The sequence below is a fragment of the Pan paniscus genome, chromosome 9 (assembly GCF_029289425.2).
Source record: "Pan paniscus chromosome 9, NHGRI_mPanPan1-v2.0_pri, whole genome shotgun sequence".
NCBI classification, from domain to species: Eukaryota; Metazoa; Chordata; class Mammalia; order Primates; family Hominidae; genus Pan; species Pan paniscus.
The window spans coordinates 5,615,875-5,634,941 of NC_073258.2; the positions used below are offsets into that span (position 1 = coordinate 5,615,875).

The 19,067-nt window shown below is 60.6% G+C and overlaps 3 protein-coding genes across 3 annotated transcripts; 1 reads left to right on the forward strand and 2 right to left on the reverse strand.

Annotated features, from left to right (window-relative positions):
* Positions 1-2,194: 2,194 nt before the first annotated feature.
* Positions 2,195-3,959, reverse strand: MRGPRG (MAS related GPR family member G). The gene has a single exon (XM_003816037.4). It carries the CDS (start codon positions 3,957-3,959, stop codon positions 3,090-3,092), a length of 870 nt encoding a protein of 289 aa, XP_003816085.2. The 3' UTR covers positions 2,195-3,089.
* Positions 3,960-6,844: 2,885 nt separating this feature from the next.
* On the forward strand, positions 6,845-7,321 carry LOC103785641 (putative uncharacterized protein MRGPRG-AS1). The gene has a single exon (XM_055095138.1). The coding sequence runs from the start codon at positions 6,845-6,847 to the stop codon at positions 7,319-7,321; it is 477 nt and encodes a 158-aa protein (XP_054951113.1).
* A 2,870-nt stretch (positions 7,322-10,191) lies between these two features.
* MRGPRE (MAS related GPR family member E) lies at positions 10,192-18,192 on the reverse strand. The gene is made up of 2 exons (XM_003816036.5): positions 17,507-18,192; positions 10,192-14,235 (listed from the first exon to the last, which is right to left on the reverse strand). The coding sequence occupies exon 2, from the start codon at positions 14,172-14,174 to the stop codon at positions 13,236-13,238; it is 939 nt and encodes a 312-aa protein (XP_003816084.4). The 5' UTR covers positions 14,175-14,235; positions 17,507-18,192; the 3' UTR covers positions 10,192-13,235.
* Positions 18,193-19,067: the final 875 nt, after the last annotated feature.

Below are 19,067 nucleotides of genomic sequence, written 5' to 3' on the forward strand. Positions count from 1 at the left end.
ACTTAGCCATCCATCCACTTGTCCATCCATTTGACAACAACTCATCAAGCCGCTTTACCTGCCAGTCCCAGGGAGACAGCAGCAAGTCAGCTGCTGGCTCTGTGCCCTCATGGAGCTCACCTTCTAGGGAGACACAGACACTAAAGAGGCAAACACAGGAGCGAATAAGCAGGGATGGGAAGCACATGGCACATTGGACTATGCTGGCTAGGGGTGGGGGCTGCTTGGGCACAGTGGTCACCGTGGGTGCTGACAGGGCAGGTGCACACTAGAGGAGCTGAGAATTCAGCTTCTGCTGCCAGGAAGCCCTGGGCATCACAGAGCAGGACAGACAGTCACAAGGACAGGCCCCTGAAGGTTGGGCAAGACAGTGATAGGGGCAGGGACACCAGAAGGCAGCGAGGTGGGTGTGCCAAGGTCAGGGCAGGCAGGACACACCTGGAGGTCTGCAGAGGCGGGCCAGGCGATTCATCTGGCCTTGAAGGTTTGGGCGGGCCGCCCTCTGTGGAGGCCTGGATCCCTGCCATCCGGGCAAGGAGACCTTGCCCTGATGTCTCTCACAGACCTGGGCTCAGAGCAGTCAGGTGACACGCTGGAGGTCACTCAGCCCGAGAAGAGCGGGCAGGACCGGAGCAAAGCTCCATCTGGGCTGTAGTCCAGCTTTTGCGGCTGCCTGGACCCAGACCAGCCCAGGGCAACCTTGTCCTTCCATGTGGCTGTAGCTTCTCCAGGTACAGAATTCGACCTGGTTGTCTTTGGGCTCAGCAGTGGGTGCCGGGGCAGAGGCCCCTCGCTCTCCCTCTGTCTAGACTGGGCTGTTTGTCATGCGCCCCAGACACCATCAGCAGCCAGCCGCCTTCCTGTCCTGCTGCACACAGATGGATGGCCCCATAGGGGGCCCTGCAGCTATTTCCTGGGCTGGGAGGATGGGACAGATCCTGTAGGTTTCACCTCTGAAACTGTCCCCACCCTTATCCCATTTCCAGGTCTTTCAGGAAGGAGGCCACACGGCTCCTGGGGTCTTGTGTGAAGTGTCACAAGAATGAACAACCCTTCCCACCCTGCCCTCAAAGCCTAAGCCTCCCCCTGCCACCAGGGCTCAGGCTTTCCCGTCCCCCTGAGCCCCCCAGATGGCCTTCAGACCAACAGTGCTCACACTCCCGTCCCTCTGAGCCCCCCAGATGGCCTTCAGACCAACAGTGCCCACACTCCCATCCTCCTGAGCACCCCAGATGGCCTTCAGACCAACAGTGCCCACACTCCCATCCTCCTGAGCCCCCCAGATGGCCTTCAGACCAACAGTGCCCACACTCCCATCCTCCTGAGCCCCCCAGATGGCCTTCAGACCAACAGTGCCCACACTCCCATCCTCCTGAGCCCCCCAGATGGCCTTCAGACCAACAGTGCCCACACTCCCATCCTCCTGAGCCCCCCAGATGGCCTTCAGACCAACAGTGCCCACAGTCCCCTCCCCCCGAGCCCTCTAGATGGCTTTAGACCAACAAACAGCACCCACACTCCCTGCTGAGCTTCCAGTCCTGAGAGCACGCTCTAGGGAGAACTGGCAGCGGGCAGGCGGGCGCGGGACTTGGCGTGGCCAGAACACATTCATCCCGGGGAAGGAAGAAAAACCAGCAAAGGTGCGTGCCTCTGGGTTGGGGGACTACATGTAAGCTTTTCTTCTTTCCAGTTGTTAACCTTCTTCAAAGTTTCCATAAACGAGCAACGTATTACTTTTCTAGTGGAAAAAGAACAACTTTATGCAAAGGCAGCTGCAGAATGTCCCACCTGGCACCAAGAGCACCCACTGAATGCCTTCATTTGGGCAAAAAAGAAAATTTCTGCAGGTCTTTATTTAAAAAAATACATAACTGGAGTGCTTTTCATCAAAAATGTCCCCATTTGGGTGGAAAAAAATTTTGGCGATTTCTCTTTTTAGTATTTTCCGTAGGGCTTGAATGTTTTAAAAATGACCAGAAAGTATTTTATTTCATGGTCAGAAAACACATCAAATGGTTTGCACTTTGGAAACTTGGATCCCCTTCCTTCCTTCCTTCCTCCCTCCCTCCCTCCTCCCCTCCCCTCCCCTTCTCTCTTCTCTTTTCTTTCTTTCTTTCTCTCTTTCTTCTTTCTTTCTTTTTCCTTCCTTCCTTCTTTCCTTCTTTTCTCTTCTCTCTCTCTCTCTCTCTCTGTCTCTCTCTCTCTCTCTCTCTCTCTGTCTCTCTCTCTCTCTCTCCAAAGCAAACCCTTGGGGCAAAAGCTCCAGATGATCCAGGGCTGAGGAGGGAGGGTGAGAGCAGAGGTGGGAGACGGGAGCAACCCGCAGAGAGCGGATGGCCCTGGGGACGCAGGAGAGGCCGGGTGGGGACCAGTGTGGGAGGGGATGGGAGGGGACCGAGGGGATGGAGGCTCCTGCATCCGCCGGCCCACGGGGCTGGGTCTGTTCTGTGCAGAAGCAGCACCACCTGGTGGCCTCTGCTGGTGACATCAGGCACCTGCCAGTCCTGGGCCTCAGAGAGGGGGACAGAGCCCTGGGTGTGGTCCCCGCGGGGTGGGCAGGACAATGATGGCTGAGCAGGGCGGGGAGTAAGGAGTAGTTCCACCTCAACTCTGTAGGGGGCGAATCAGAGCCTCAGCCAGCAGGTGGCATGGACGGCGCCCACCTAGCCCAGGGGTCCGGAAGCCTGGGTTCCAATCCGGCCACTGTGGGCTGGTGGCTGGCTCTGTTTTATTTTGCAGTTTTCTCCCCTGTGACTCAGGTGCAGCAGGGTGGGGAGGGGCCGGGTAAGGGGATCTGGGCTGGGCCTGGGGGCCCCTGTCCTCACCCCTATTCAGGAGGCTTCTCCTTTCTCTCTCCTTGCCTGACCTCTCTCCAGCTCCATTTTCTGCCTCCCTCATCCTCAGCAGGCCTGGCTGGGGGGTGGTCAGGGCCAAGTCTCTCCAGCTGTGTCCAGCCCTTGGGTGCTCAGGGTAAGAGCTAGGTGGTGGGCGGGGCTCCTCCTGGTCCTGGAAGCATCTGGGTGTGGGGTGGGCGAGGGTCGGTGGGGGTGGGCACCTCCTGGCAGGCCCTGTGGGCGGGGCAAGCCCACTTATAGGAGGCCCATGGGCAGGGACTGTCCCCTGGCACCCAGCTCGGCGCCCTCCCCCAGGGCCCTCCGCAGTACCGACCTCAGCGGCTCCCGCTTCCCGGGCTGTCGGCCCAACCCCGAGTAGATGAGGGGCTTGGAGCTGCTGTTGACGCAGGCCAGCAGCGTGGCCAGCGGGGAAAACATGGGCAGCAGGAAGTTCAGCAGGGGCTGCAGCCTCCAGTAGAAGACCGAGGGCAGGCCACAGAAGAAGAGCAGGAGCAGCGCGCCCAGGACGATGCCGTAGAGCCTGGGCCGCGGGCGCGTGGAGCAGCAGGTCACCCAGACAAAGAGGACCACGCCAGCCGTCCAGGCGACGCGGGCCAGCACCAGGAACCAGGTGACGCTGGCCACGTGGTAGCGCAGGCAGACCAGGGGGCACGCGCTGTTGCGCAGCAGGCCGCAGGCGTTGGCGGGCAGCGGCAGGGCCGGCAGGGTCGGGGTCCACACCAGGGCGCAGAGGACGGCCGAGGCGTGTCTGGGCCGGCAGCCCTGGTAGCAGGCGGGGAAGAGGTCGGAGAGGCAGCGCTCCACGCTGAAGGCCGCCAGCAGCCAGAGCCCCACCGCGAACCACAGGAAGGTGAGCACGAAGTAGAGTGTGTCCTGGGCGCCCAGGGCAGCCTGAGCCACGGAGAAGCCCACAGGGCAGGAGAGGAACAGGAAGTCGGCGGCGGCCAGGTGCAGCAGGTAGATGGAGAAGGTGCCCTTCTTGATGTGGAAGCCGAGGTTCCAGAGCACCAGCCCGTTACCTACCGGTCCCCCGAGGCCCACGATCAGCGTCAGGTAGAAGACCACACTGTCGAAGGTTCTCCAGAGGCCGAACAGCCCAAACATCCTGGCCGGCTCAGAGGGTGCTGGCGAGGGACCTGCAAGATGGAGACAGACATGGTCCTCAGGCGTCTTTTGTGCCCCCGCTGGGGGCACAGGGAGTGGCATCCATGGCCCTGCAGGTGCCCTCTGGGTGCAGCCGCTGGACCACCCTTCCCAGCGGCGGGAACTCAGCCGGGTCTCAGCCCTCTGCACCTCAGGTCAGGCGTGCCTAATGCCTCCCCATACCTGAGGGCAGGCCCTGGGCTCCTGGCAGGGTGGACTAACTTGCTGAAAAGATGTCCATGTCCCTCATGGATGTGGTGAGGGTGACGCTGCACCCTCCACCGTGTGCCAGACGAGGGTCTGCAGACAGAGGGAACGTGCATGGGGAACCCACGTGTGGCGCCTTCCTCTTCCCCCAGAGGTGGGAGCTTCTCCACGGTGGACCCTCATGGGGCTCCCACCTGGTGAGCCTAGACCAGCCTGCTGGCGAAGTCCCCTCCCCGGAGGGTCTCTGGAGGTGTCCAGGGAGGTGCCCAAAGGCAGAGGCTGCAGGTGGTCTGAGGAGAAGGGAGGAGGGAAGATGCGGTGTGAGGAGCTGGAGGGAGCCCCCAGCCTTCCCTGTGCACTCCCAGCCTAAGCAGAAGCTGAATCCCGGGGCTCATGCTGCCAGCGGTGCACTCAGGAGGCTGCTCTGAAGCCTCAAGCCAAGAGAGGGGCTTTGGTGATGGTGGCAGGGCCAGGGGGCCTCTCCAGGAGCCGCTAACACAAGGGGAGGGGCAGATACAAGTGGCCACTTGCAAGGAGCGAGGCTGAGAGTCCCGAGGATGTTCTCAGAGTGCGAGAGAGATTGGCCACCGGAAGCTGCACTGAAAGGCAGAGGGTCTCAGAGCAGCCCTTCCCTTTCCTGCCATCCCTCCTCCCCCAGGATCCACATGGGTCGTGTTCTTAGTCCTGGGAGATGCATCAGGACCAGGCTGAGCAGTGGCGGCGTCAGCGGTGAGAGACACGGGAGAGAGAAGAGAGATAGAGAGAGACAGAGAGACAGGGAGAGACAGAGAGATGTAGACAGACATTGAGAGACAGAGACAGAGAGACAGAGACAGAGAGATAGAGACAGAGATAGACACAGAGAAACAGAGATGAGACAGACTGTGTGTGTGTGAGAGAGAGACAGACAGAGAGAGAGCCATCAAGCCGCCAACACACACCTGGAGCCCTCCCTGTCACATCTTTGCCTGGGCTGTGTCCCCTGCCCAGACAGCCCTGAATACCTCTCCCCTGACCCAGGTCCCACCCTACTTCAAGGTTTTGCTCCTTCTCAGGGGCCTGCAACCCCCTGCAGCTTCCTCCGACACCTGTGAGCCCCCTGCCTCATGCCCGAGCATCCCCCGGCACCTTCTTTGTGCTTGTCATTGCCCCTAGTCAGGGGGTGGGGAGTGCGGCTCGGGCCTTGGCTCCTGTGCCTTGCCGTGGCCGGGCACATGGTGATGGTGGCCTGTCCTCCGAGCCCAACCAGGGGGAGTGGAGACCTCGGCCGGGCCCTGGCTTGTGGTGGTGACTGTGGTGACTGGGGGTGGGGAGGTGGGGTGGAAACACACCTCCCCTCTCTGAGCCTCAATTTCCTCAAGGAGGAAACCAGACTCTCCTGGCTGTGCTCTGGCTCTGGCTCAGAGTCTGAAGCTGGGGGTGAGGCCGGCGCTCAGGCCCCCGTGCTGGGGTGAGGTTAGGCTCTATTCCTGGAGAGAGAGTTACAGAGAGGAGTGGCACGGCGGCAGGAGGGGGCATCTTCATTGTTATCAGAACAGGTTCACCTGCCCGGCCCGCTCCAGCGACGCCCTTGAGCTCTGGTGTCCACACATTTCAATTTAGCCGGAATTCCCACCCCCATCCCGCCCTGCCTTCCCTTCCCAAAGGAAATCCAAACATCCCAGCCAGCCCCATCCACCGGGGAGCCAGGCTGAGAGCAGGGGCCACTGTGGAGGGCAGGGGAGGGTGCCAGTGCCTCACCTGGGGGGTGCAGTGGGGGCAGGCGGAGCCTTCTCACCTGTGACGAGGCTGCCCCCAGCTCTCTCAGGCCCTTCTGTGCTCAGACCAGCGCTCATTGCCTGGAGGCTCCTCCCGGTCCCTAAATCCTTTCATGTCCTCTGGGACCCAGCTGGCTGGACGGAGGGCACCCGGCCAGTTCCCTAGAAGTGACAGGGTGTGGCACTGTTCACAGAAATTGCAGGAATGAGCTAAAACAAAAAGTTGTCAGTGTGGGCAGGCCTTTCCTTCCTCCTCAGCGCCTCTGGCAGGGGAACTGAAGGCACCAGGTCAGTGCTTTCCACCTGCTCCCACCTCACCTGGTGCATGGAGGGGAGGGAGAAGGAGAATGGAGACCCTCTGTGCCCAGTGAGGCTGGGCCACCTTCCGGGTACTCCACTGATGTTGGGCTGCTCCTGCTAGTCTTTGGTTGGCTGTGGGCACAGGGGGCCTAGAACTGTGGACAGGGGCCTGGCTGTGTGGCCTTGAGAGAATAACCCAACCTCTCTGTGCCTTGGTTTCCCCCTCTCACTGGACTGACCGTTTATGGACAGCTGGAAGCCTGGGTTCCCAGGCTTGGGACTGGCTCTCCTAATGTGTCAGCCGACCACTGCGTCTGTGGGTGGTCTGCAGGGGCGGCCCCCACCCCTTCCTAAGGAGACCCCCTCACTGTCCATCTGTTTGCCTCAGAGCCTGGGCTCCCAGCCGTTGACGGATTGTTTTCCGCATTTTGCTCTGCAGAACACTGGACAGTAAGATGTTCTTGATAAGAGACTTTTTCCTTCCACAGACTGCATTCCGCAGCTCCTGGGTGGGGTGCAGAGTGTGTCAGCTCGAGCCAGAAATTCGGTCGTAAAGATGCTGTTTCTCTTCATGTTTCTCAAATGGACTTGGCTTCAGAAATCACTTCTGCAACACAAACCAGCAGCCTGTGCAGCTCTGGGCGGGGGCCTGCCGGCTACCCAGCTCCCGGCATTGTTGCACGTGGCTTTGAAATGCACGGCACAGCTCGTGTGGCCCAGGGGCACCTCCTGCCACCCTGCCTGCTGCCTCCACCCCAGATGCCGGTCCTCGCTGCTCTCTGGGACCTCTCCCGGCGTGGCTCCACCTCCTCCTCGAGGTCACCGTCCAGGCCTGTTTCAACTAGAGCCTCCAAGCCTTGCTTACCTGCCTCCTGTTTGGGTGAAACTTGGAGCATCTCTATTAACTTAGTTGGTAGCTCCGGTCACCTGCAGTCACCAGGGACCCAGAGGGACGCACAGAGGGAGACCGGCTGCCTGGGTCCCTCCTGGCTGCCTCGCCATCAGGGGCGGGATGAGGAGCTCAGCGTCAGCCACAGTGCGCAAGGTGAAGAGTTTTGATCCCTCACACATCCTCGAGCCAGGCAGGGCGCCCGGCTTCTATCCCAGGTAGCAGAGTCTCCTATCCCAGGTCTCCGACGGCGACCGCAACCCTTTGCCCGTGGAGGGCTTCCCCTGTCTGAGGGCCATTGGGAGTGGGATGGCCTAATTTCTGGGGTCGCTTTCTGTTGGGCACTTCAAACAGTGCTGGGCAAGGGCAGTCATTTGAGGCAGCTTGGGGTGAAGCTCTTAGGGAGGCGGTCCTGTGCAGCTCGGCCAGCCCCGGTCAGGCCCAGGCAGCCACCAACCCTGGTTTCTCCATCACCCCGACCCCTCCCACAGCCCCTTCTCGTGTTTGCCCACCGTCTAGGCCATGCTTCCACTTTCTCACCTGGCTGGGTATCCCCTGTGGGGCACGGGTGTAGGCCCCGCCGAGGCTGGGCTTTGGTCTGTCTTGTTCTCTCTGGGAGGGGTCTGGTGCGGGTGGAATGCGTGGAGGGAGCCTCCGTGGGGGGAGCAACTGCTCCCGGTGTTGCGAGGAGGACAGAGCCAATGCCCGCCCCATCGTGTCGTGGCCGACGGTGGCCTCAGAAGATGTGTCCACGTCCCAGTCGCTGGAAGCTGTGCACGAGCTCTTCCTGGAGAAAAGGCCCTTGGCAGATACAAGGATTTTGAGATGAGCTCGTCCTGGAGTATCTGTGTGGGCCCTAAATGCAATGACAAGTGTCCTTATACAGGAAAGGAGAGGAGGGACACTGGAGAGCAGGGGGAGGCCACGTGAGGTTGGAGGCCAGCAGGGGTTACACAGCCACAGGCCAAGGAGGGCCAGAGCCACCAGGAGCTGAAAGAGATGAGGAAGCACCTTCCCCTGGAGCCCTCAGGGAGCGCGGCCCTGCTGCCACCTTGATCTCAGACTTCTGTCCTCTGTAACCAAGGGAATAAAGTCCTGCTGTGTGAAGCCATCCGGTTGTGGTTATTTGTTCCGGTTGCTGCAAGAAACGGCTGCAAAGCAGGTGGCACACTGGTACCGTTTAGGTGAGCACTCTGTGTGAGTGCGTGCTGCTCCACTGGGCCTCAGGTGGTGCCGGTGCCATTCTAGGAGAGCGCTCTGAGTGAGTGCCGGCCACTCCACCCGGCCTCCCACGCGCCCCCACAGCGCCGTCTGAGATGGCGACCTTGTCATCCTTGCCTGCAGATGGGGAAACCAAGACGTCGGAAACTTAAATTGCTCGTCCAGGTGGTGCAGACGCCCAGGTGTGGTTTGTCTGAACACAGCTGTCCTGAGCTTGTCTGATGGTTTGAGCTGCGGGCTGGGGCTGCATGGCGAGTCTGTGCAGCTCACCCTACAGCAGCTCTGTGGCCCTGGGCAGTGTCCTAGTCTGAAAGTGTGGGCAATGATTTTATCATCTCGGATGTGTTGTGGGGACTCAGTGGTGATCTATGTGGGGGCTGGCTGGGGGCCACTGAGGAGGCAGGAACAGTGCAGGATTCAGCCGGTTCGCCAGGAACCTGTCTCCGTTCACGTGGTTTCCATGCCACCACCATCCTATCTGACCTTCAGGACAACATTGGCCTGACTCAGCCCAAGGGAGAACACAGGATTTTCCAGGTCCCCCAGGGCAGATGGAGAGTGGGGACTGAGTGTCCAGCAGGGTCCTGCGCACCTTCACCCCCATCTGTCTTCAGAGGAGCTCGACAGCGGGAGTGCTTTAATATAGGCATTATTATTATTACTATTCAGATAGGTGAGGCCGCCAGGTCAGGAGACGCGGCCATTGAAGAGATGGTTGCTAACTCATAGCTCCCAGGAGGAGGGGAGGGTGACCCCATGGGGCCACATAGGGCAGTAGTGGGTTGGTCAGGAGGCAGAGGGAAAGGGGAGGGGAAATGTGGATGGGAGCATCCTCATAGTTTCTGGAGGAAGGAGTGGATGAGGCAGCCAATATAAGTGGGTTTAGGGTTGGCAGCTGGAACAATTTCAGAGCTCTGGGTCCTAGAGCCTGTCCCTGGTGGTCTGGAATCTGGCCCTGGGGTGATGAGGGCAGGGATAGTGGCTGGGAGTGTGGGAGCTGGATAGAGGAGGGGCTGGGGGTGGGTCTGCATTTGAAAGGTGAACTCATGAAGGTGTTGTCACTCTCTAGCAATTGACTGACCCTGGGAAGGGCCGTCGTCTCTTGGGGTCTGCAAGGCCCCAGATGCCAAAGCTTCAGAACACAGAAAAGAAGATCCGGGTGGAACAGGGAGTACCAGGAGCTGTGGAGGCTGGTGGACCGGACCTGAGGCTGCCCTCCTTCTGCCTCCCTCCCTCCTTCCTCCCAGGTCGGAGTCTTGCGTGGCCTGGAGCTAGGGGCTCTCACAGGGCTGCTGCTCCCTCCTTCCACCAGGGGACAGAGGATTCCGGGCTGGGAGCACCCAGCTTAGAAACCAGAGACCCTCGGTGGTGGCCAACACTGGGCTCTGCTGTGTCCGGCGGTGGCTCCTGGCCGGCCCTCTCAGTCTCTCGAAGCCTCAGTTTTCCGCGGGTTACTTGGGAAGTTCATGTGACATTATGCATGTTACATGTGTGACCCAGCACCCAAGGCAGAGTAATGACTCGGAACGCACTGGCTCTGCTGCTAGTGAGATCCAATAGCTAAAAGAAAATCACCCCTTCATTAGAATAACCAGGTCTGACACGCTTCAGTGGCCACACATGGGGGTGGTGGGGAAGCGGGAGGTGGAATGGACAGGAAACCCCATGACCTTGGGAGCTGCCAGGAGCAGCCTCTCTCCAGCTGGGCATTGTGCGGGCACCGTCAGGGGGGATGGGGTGTGTTTCAGAGGAAAAGCATCAGGGCTGTGGAAGAATTGCGCACTTTCATGAGAACAACAAAACTAAAGCCGTGGTCATGTTTTACGTGTGATGTTTGGTTTTATTTTTCCAGCGTGTGAGCTAATGAACTAGCTGAAGAGTGAGCCTGCCTCTCCCCGTGAAGACGCCATGCAGCGCAGGCTGATTTACAGACTCGCACCCGGGCGCTGGGGAGGGGATGGGGAAGCTGGCCGCAGGCCTGTCTCCGCTCCTGTCCTCACACACACAGTCCTCACCCACAGCCTCCCTGGGCCCTGAGGACGGAGCGGGTTACACAGGCTCCCTGGAATGTTGGCTGCCCCCAGGAGTAGCCGCCCGTTCTTGGGAACTCTGTGCTGACCGCGGCAGCCCCGCAGGGGCCCGGGGTTGCGGGTGGATGGGGTGGGCTGGGCACTGGCCGAGGAGCTTTGCCTGCGACCCAGGTGGAGGTGGCCTTTGAGCAGTGAGGCCCCAGGGTCCTGCAGGGTGGGGTCTAGGGGTCGAGGGCAGCCAGGGGTCCCTGGTGGGGCCTTGTGGCTCTGGGGGCAGAAGAGGAGGTGCAGCGGGGGAGGTCAGAGGAGGCGCAGGCTGTGCAGGGGCAGGTGGGAGCCTGGACGGAAGCTCAGCCTCCAGTTTGGAGGCCAGCCCACATGGTCCTAATGTCCTGAGGGCTCAAGGACCACAGAACTGGAGGCCAAGCTGGCACATCTGGGGCCAAGGGGATACCCCACCAGCATCCTGGGCCATCAGGCCATATACCTGCTGCCACAGCAGCTACTAGAGTGGGGACGGGCTGGGCTCAGTTTCCATGGAGACCTCAGATGAGGCCACATTTCCCGGACTCCTCGGGAAGGGGCTAATAAGGAGGAATCTAGAGCCACTCCAATCCCCTGGATGCTGAGGGCAGGCTCTCTGGGAAGAAGTGAGCATTCTAAGGGTCCGCGATCTCTCTGAACACTTATGCAGCAAAGGGGTCTGCGTGGGGATGGGGCCAGGGTTGAGGGAGCCAGTGTGGGGCTGAGGACACCTGAGCCAGCCCTGGTCCAGTGAGGCGGAGTGTGTGGGGTGGGAGGGTGGTGCTGGGAGTCACTTTCTGGCTTTGCAGCTTTCCTGTGGTCCTGAACAGCCACATAGCTCCTCGGAGCCTTGGCGGCTCATCTGCAGGGTGGGAGCACCTTCCTACATTATTACAAGGATTCCCCGGGATCACGTCCACGGTGAGGTCATGTCCGTGAGATGAATCTGTGCTTTTCCTCCTGGTTCTTCCTTGTTCTGGGGGAAGTTTATGTCCTGGGGCTGAAAGAGGAATTTGTGGACAGGCCACTTCCCTTTCTGTTCTTGTTTCTCCAGCTGAGGAACTGAAGTTGCTAATCACGTCCTGGAGGTGGGGAGAGAGGGCCCTGTGCAGATCCTGGGCTGGAGATAATTTGGGAGGAGGTTAAGTCCCCAAGTGGGGGCTGGAGGTGCTCTAGGAGAGGTGGATCCAGCCCCTGGGGCTCCCAGTCTCAAGGGATACCTGGACCCAGGCCTGCTGGGCACGTGCGGGAGCCTGAGGTGAACGCACTGTGTGGGCTGGGAGGGGCCCGGTGCAGCCGGATTCCAGGGTGCTGACCAGGGGTCTGCGACTCACACCCAGACTCAAGAGGGACTGGTTCAGTCATGGTCCAGAGGGAATGTCCTTCCATCACCAGCCATGGAGGCCGGAGTCAGAAATCAAAGAAAACACTCTCAGATGCCTTGGTCTGTGGCTAAGAATTGCACTGTGGACTTGGATGTGTGGCGTTGGTGGCAGTAGAATCGACAGACATTTCTCTTGGGCTCACGAGAGGCTGGACAGGCCTCAAAGCACTGGGTTCTCATATTTTACAGACCAGCAAACAGAGGTGTAGGGATGTTCAGAGATGGCCTTGGCAGCACAGTGGGGCGGCTAGCGGGGCTCAGCCCAGGCTGTGGGCTCCAAAGCCCCTGCTCTAGCACCCCTGGCACATGCTCCTGGATGGCAGCCAGGCCTGGCACTCAGCGGAAACTCGGAAACCTGTTGAGGGGTGAAGCCTGGGTTCCTTCCTCAGAGGGATCCTCTGGAGCGGGACTTGCTCAGGACAGAGGCGGGTGAACTGCCTTGGATGGGGCCGGTGTGAAGCTTTCTGGTTGCTGAAGACCTGGGTCCTGTGGGGAGACAGGGCTGCAGGCTGCTGGGTGGGGCTGTAAGAAGCCCCTCCACCCACCCAGGGTGCACCCTCCTAATATCCAGGGACACCCATGGGGCCGGCTTTTCTGAAGCTCCGAGTGAGGGTTGCATCATCCCGGTCTGAGGTGCACGGCCTTGAGCAACTGGCTGATGATCAAGGACGGCCCCACAGCCTTCTGGAAGCCTCGGCCCCTGCTTTTCCTCACAGCATCTGTGCTGGGGTTGGGGGTACAGCTTTTGATCAATGCACACCCTTATGCTGATAGAATGAGTGGCTTTGCGGTATCACCGCATTTTCCCGCTTAAAACCCATGACAACATAACGGACCCAGGACAAAAAGGCTGCTGGCTGCTTTGGATACAGTTCGTCGGGGGAGGGGGTCAAGTTTTGGGCAGTCTTCCATTTTAGGGTCAATTTAGCTTCCACAGCGGGCACAAGGCGAGCTGAGGGGATGGTTGTGTTATCTGTGGGTGCACCTGCAGCATTGAGGAAGCTGGAGTGGGAGGGGAGGTGGCCTGCGGAAAGGCCTGGACCTGCCCCTCACCTGGCGTCTGGCCTTGCTTCCTTCCTTTCTGGGGTCTCCTCACTGCAGCTGAGCAGGGAATGGGTAGCAGCAGCAGCTCTCGAGTGCCAGTGCGTGAACCGTTGGGGAGGTTTCCCAAAAATGCACGTTCCTCGGCCTTCTCCCCAGAGACCCGGCCCGCCTGCCTGGGCATGTAGGGACCTTGCCTTTCCAGCTGCCTCCCAGGGGAGCCTCATGCTCCGGACCAAGGGCCACAGCTTTGGCAGCACATGACCGGGTCACCCACCAAGGCCTCCTCCAGGTCCGGCTGGCCCCAGCCTCTGACCCCACCACCTTCCCCAAGTCACCCTCTTGCCTCACGGGGGCTGCAGCTGGGGTCGGGGCCCCCAGGGCTCAGGCTGCTATGTCCACCAGGCCCCGGCGGGAGGTCTCCCTGACGGCCCCCAGCTCAGCCTCGTCTCCCAGCGCTCGCTGGAGGACCAGCCGGAGGGGCAGCCTGCGGCCCTGGGCACTGCCCAGGCAGAAGTAGACGACGGGCTTGGCCGCGCAGTGCACGGCGGCCATGAGGAAGCTGAAGTGGTAGAAGTAGTGGGGGATGTACCAGAGCAGGTTCCGGGACAGCCAGTAGATGCCGAAGGGCAGGCCGCAGAAGAGGAAGAGGAGGACGGTGAGGAGGATGAGCCCGGGGAAGCCCCGGGGTGGGGGCCGCTGGGGGCCTCGCTCCACCCGCAGCAGCAGCATAAGGCTGGCCCCACACATGGTGCAACACAGCAGAGCCAGCAGCACCGCTGCCACCAGCCACAGCGTCCGGCACAGGTGGCGGCTGGGCTCCCCGAAGAACTGGGTGCAGGCGCCGCTGAGCAGCAGGTGCAGCAGCAGGCAGAGGGCCCAGGTGAGGGCGCACACACAGGTGGTCAGGTGGCGTGGGCGGCGGCACGAGTACCAGGCCGGGAAGAGGGCAGCCAGGCACTGCTCCACGCTGACGGCCGCCAGGAGACTCAGGCCCACGATGTAGCAGAAGAAGCGCAGCGTTGCCAGGCTGGTCTGCACGAAGCCCGGGAAGTCCAGCCGGCCTTGCAGCAAGTCGGGGACGATGGCCACCATGTGGCAGCCAAGGAAGATGAGATCCGCGCAGGCCACGTCCAGGAGGTAGATGGCGAAGGGGTTTCTGTAGACATTGGAGCTGAGCAGCCAGAGGACCGCCCCATTCCCCAGCAGCCCACCGAGGCCGAGCCCCTCGGTGAGGGACAGGATGATGAGGTTGAAGGCCACATCCGCCTGGGCGACATTGGCAGCCCCCACATGCTGTCCAGCTTCTCTGGGCTCCATCATGGGGCGGGGGGCCAGGGGATGCTGCAGGAGTGTGTTCTGCTCGCTCTCTCTCCTGATGCCCCTGCAACCACAACAGTTGAGTCTGGGGCTCAGGAATCCATGCCCCCTGCTCCTCCCCACATCAGGGGAGATGAGATAACTAAGAGTTGGGTGGGTGACCAAGGGAATGGTGAGACCCTCCAGGAGGAGACCCCTCTCTCATTTCCACCCTCAGCCACCTGACCTAAGCTTCTCTTCCCTAAGACACTCAGGAGGAAGGTGTCCGCATTCCTCCCCTCCCCGTGGTTACCTGGCCTCAAGAGCCTTCCGTGGGGCTGGTCCCTGTAGGCCAGGTGGGGGCAGGGACCAGGAGATGTGGGGAGAAGGTCTGAGACCCATGGGGCTCCCTGTTGCTAGTGGTGCCTTGATCCTCAGAATGGCCTTTTTTTTTTTTTTTTTTTTGGAGATGGAGTCTGGCTCTGTTGCCCCAGGCTAGAGTGCAATGGCACCATCTCGGCTCACTGCAACCTCTGCCTCCCGGGTTCAAGTGATTCTCCTGTCTCAGCCTCCCGAAGAGCTGGGATTACAGGCGTGCATCACCATGCCCAGCTAATTTATTGCATTTTTAGTAGAGACAGGGTTTCATCATATTGGCCAGGCTGGTCTCGAACTCCTGACCTCGTGATCCGCCTGCCTTGGACTCCCAAAGAATAAAATATGACTTATTTTAAAGTCATAGGCAGAGCAGGAGGCACCGCCTATGTCTAATGAGTGGTGTGACCACAGAGGGACAGCTTACAGTGGCTGTGGGGCTTTTCGTCATCATCTTAAAGCAGCCCTCAACTCTTTGAGGCCTTTCCTTGACATCCACGAGGGGTTGTTTGCCAGTGGGCTCCCAGTCCCTAGCCCTCCAGCTTGGTCACACCACACAGCCACATCAGGGCCCCAGGAAAACTCCCTCTCCCCTGGCCATGTCCCTGCTGTCCTACAGCAGGACTCCAGCCCTCTGCGGGGTAGGGGGCACATGAGGAGGCTGCATCCTGCTCAACGTTGCCTGCCCTTTCCCCATGGGGAGAAGAGGGAGCTGTCTGATGATGGGGCTGGGAGGGGCCCTGAGCTTCCATGGCGTCTCCAGCCTCCCTCCATCCCCTCCCAAGGCAGTTGGCTCAGGGGGACAGGTCCTGTGGGAGGGGTGCTGAGTCCTGGGAGGCAGCACAAATCCCAGGGGACCTAGGCTGGAATCAGAGTCTTCATCACAGCTTTGCCAGAAATACAGCAAGTAATAGACTCTAGGAGACTGCCGGGTGCTCAGAGCCGGAGACATGCCTGCAGATACCCGGCCCCATGCTGCCCCTGTGGTTACCTGGCCCGTCATGTGTCTCTGAGTGCTTGGTGACCCCAGCTTCTCCTCTTGGGGTTGGGGGAGATGGGATGGGGCCTTGCCTCTCCCCAGAGACTGGCTGGGGTCAGGGGCCGACACCAGGTGCCCCTCCCACCTTGGTGGTGGCTGGTCTTCCTGTGTCCTGGGAGGGCTGGGAGTTGGGGTGACGAGGGTGGGGGTACAAGCAGAAACCCCCATAGCTGGTCTTAGTGGCTTCTTCCCACCTCAAGGTTGTGCTCAGAACCCCTGCTGTCTCCCTCCAGTGATAGGAGCACCCGAGGCCATGCAGGGGCACGCTGTGGTGCTGGGATGCTGGGGAGAGGTGGCCCGGGGCGGGGCTATCGCTGAGCACAGAGGTGCCAGCCGCCCCGTGAGGTGCTGGTCATCTCCCTCTGCTTACACCCTCAGCTCTGTGGTCTTTTGTTTGACTGGGGTGAAATGACAGCCTGAGGTTGTCCCCGCCTCAGGGGTGGGCATGGGGGTGGGGGGCTCAGTGGAGAGGAGGCCCCAGTCCCAGCACCTCAGGAAGCTGAGTCCTGCCCGTGGTCCAGTCTGAATCTCCTGCGGGTGGAGTCAAGCCTGGTTGGAGATATAGGGCTCTTCCTCCTGTCCCTGTGCTCCATCCTAGCACCCAAGGCCACGGGAAGGCAGACCATGGGTGGGAGGTGAGGTGGTGGTGGAGGGAGCCCCACCTGGGCCAGCATCATCAGGAGGTCACCCTGAGTGGGGCAGACAGGGCATCACTGCCATGGCAGGTGGGGAGATGTGGGGAGGGGGACAGATGCTCTCCCACTCAGGATAGCTTGGGGGGGGGGGTCACCAACCCTCAGGCCCAGAGGGAGGCAGAGATGAGTTTTGGGAGGTCTTAAGTCTGTTGATGGTGGACCCCCTCCCAGGCACAAGTCCCGTCCACCCATGGACGGAGCTATCTCCAGGATCCACCAGCAAGCTCCAGCCCCAAAGCAACAGGTGGGGTTTCTCCAGCCTGTGGCCCACCAAGGGCCATGGTCCCTCTCCTATCTCACCTCCTGCATGGCTGAGGAGGACACGGGCCTCACGGGTGGGCCCCAGGGAGAGAGCATGGCAGGGAAGCGATGGACATAGAGGGAGAGGGGAGAGTGCAGGAAGGGGAGAGGCAGGAAGAGACGGGGGACAGAGAAGGAAACAGGGAGGAGAACAGGGGGACATGGGGTTAGAGTCACGGAGCTCAGCCAGACCCTGCTGCTGCCCCCTCTCTGCTGTGACCCTGGAGGAGGTCTCCCTGTGGGACCATGTGCCCCACTGGGGGCTCGGGAGGGAGGCAGAGCTCTGTAGGAAGGGTCGCCACAGTTGGGTTACAGGACTGTGGGGAGTAGAGGAGTTTGTTGCATCCTTGGTGAGCAGGAGGAAGAGGAGAGGGAGGAGAAGGAGGGGAGGAGGATGGAAGAGAACAGGAGGGAGGAGGAGGAGGGGGAGGAGAAGGAGGGGAGGAGGCGGGGAAGGACGATGGAACGGAAGAGGAGGGAGGCACAGCATTCCCCATCCCTGGGTGGTCCAGGAGCGACTCTGTGTCCTGCCCGGACAGCCAATACTGAGAAGCCGTGAGGCTGAGCACCCAGGTGTGGCAGGGAGGAGAGGGCCTATCCCCGGCTGCCCCCATGACTCCCCTTGAGAGTCTGCACCTGCATGGAACACTCTAGATCATGGAGGAAGCAAGGCAGACAGGAGACAGAGCCACCGGGGGAGGGGGGTTGGGGAGCCATCACCCAAGCGATCGTCCTCTTCCGGACTCAGCCCAGGGCTGGCTGCGGACCAGGTGGTGCGGCCCGTCAGAGGGCGGAGGCTGCAGCCTGGAGAGCTCCCTGTTGATAGCATCTGCTGTTGCCCACGCCCCACCCCTGCCACCATCTGGCCAGCAAAATAGCCCAGAAAATGCCGAGCGCCTGGGCCGGCCCCAGAGACCCACCCTGATCCAGCCACCTGCGCTACTCACCGTTTGGGGCAGAGGACTGGCCGAGCCCTGCCTGCTCTGACCCAGGGCCTTGGATCTATCCTGGCCGCGGCCGAGGGCTCCAGCCCCCAGAGCCTCTGGGCGGCTCCTGTTCAGTGTCCACCAGCTCCTCCGAGTCACATGGCATCCAGCTGGAATGGGGCCGGTCAGGAAGGTGTCTCTCTGAGGACCCCTTCTCTTCCGCTCAGCTCTCGCCCAGGTGTGGACAGCAAGAGAAACCCTGAACCTCCCTGCAGCCTTCCAGGCAGGCCTGGCAGGCAGAGGAAACCACGAGATCTCTGGGTGGAGCCCAGCCAAGCTGTGACTTCACTGGCACTCCTGGCTCAGAGACACCAAGCCCTGTAGGGCCCTTTAGGGACCACTTCTTTCCATCTGTGCCTCGGAGGGGCCGGCTGAGAGCCGGGCTACCGGCGGAACTTGTCCTTGCAGCAAAAATGTGTTTTTCTCTCCGCAGAGCACAGGCTGCCGGCCCCAGCTCTCCAGGCAGTGTGGGACCGCGGGGAGGAGCGGGGATGTGCGTGAGGCCGTCCCTCCTGCCTCGTTCACAGGCACAGAGTAGATGGCTGGTGTCAAGATGCTGCCGCGCGGTCCCCGGCCGAGGAGAATCAAACACGTACAGCAGCGTCAGGCTCCGGGAGACCTTGTGAACTCAGTGATTTCAAGTCCCCGTTTCAGACCGTGCCTTTCCTTCCAGTGCCCTGCCTTAAGGGAGATCGCAATTGACGTGCCAAGAGAAGGAAAACAAGGTCATTTTTGGCCTCTGTTCCTCCCCGAGTCCAGGTCCTAGAAACTCTTTTCTCATCTTTGTCTTTAGAAAAATCTCCGAGGTAGAGAAGAGTGCAGAAACAGCACGGATTTGCTCCGGAGCGTTTCCCACTCTGCGCAGTCCGCCTGACCTCTCCTCTTGCGGACCAAGTGAGAGCAAGTTTCCTGCACGTGGCCTTTGACCTGTCACTACATCAGCAGGCATCCCCCAGGGCACCGGCATCCTCCATCCCCAAAATGGAGGGGCCGCACACAGGTCGTCTGGGGTCTGTACAATGCTGGTGTCTGATGAATGTGTCGCGCTGGTGTCTGACGTCCATGCCGGGCTGGTGTCTGACAGGCAGCAGTGCCGCTTGCTGAGTTGTGTCTCAGCTTCAAATCCTCCCTTCCTAAACCAGGATCCGAGCTGCCAGGTGCCCGAGGCTCTGTAAACCATGCCTGGGCTCTGCCACCGCTCTGGGAGGCCCTACCAGTGGGTGGTCCCTCAAGGATGGCCCAGGGGTGTGGGGGAAGTGCTCCCAATCGCCCCACACGTTCCAAATATCTCACCCTTCTAAGTGCCACACTCCCTCCAGTTGTCCCACAGTTCCAATAGTGCCACTCCTTTCAATTGTCCATCCCACCCTTTCATAAGTTCCATGCCTTCCACTTGTCTTCCACCTTAAAGCTGTCCCACCCTTCCAAATGCCTGACCCTTCCAATAGTCCCACTCCTTCCAACTGTCCCACTCTTCCATTTGTCCCACTCCTTCCATTTGTCCCACTCCTTCCAATTGTCC

Excerpts from the sequence above, each read along its gene's own strand:
- MRGPRG (XM_003816037.4), bottom strand. The coding sequence starts at position 3,959 with ATGTTTGGGCTGTTCGGCCTCTGGAGAACCTTCGACAGTGTGGTCTTC.
- LOC103785641 (XM_055095138.1), top strand. The coding sequence starts at position 6,845 with ATGGACTTGGCTTCAGAAATCACTTCTGCAACACAAACCAGCAGCCTG.
- MRGPRE (XM_003816036.5), bottom strand. The coding sequence starts at position 14,174 with ATGATGGAGCCCAGAGAAGCTGGACAGCATGTGGGGGCTGCCAATGTC.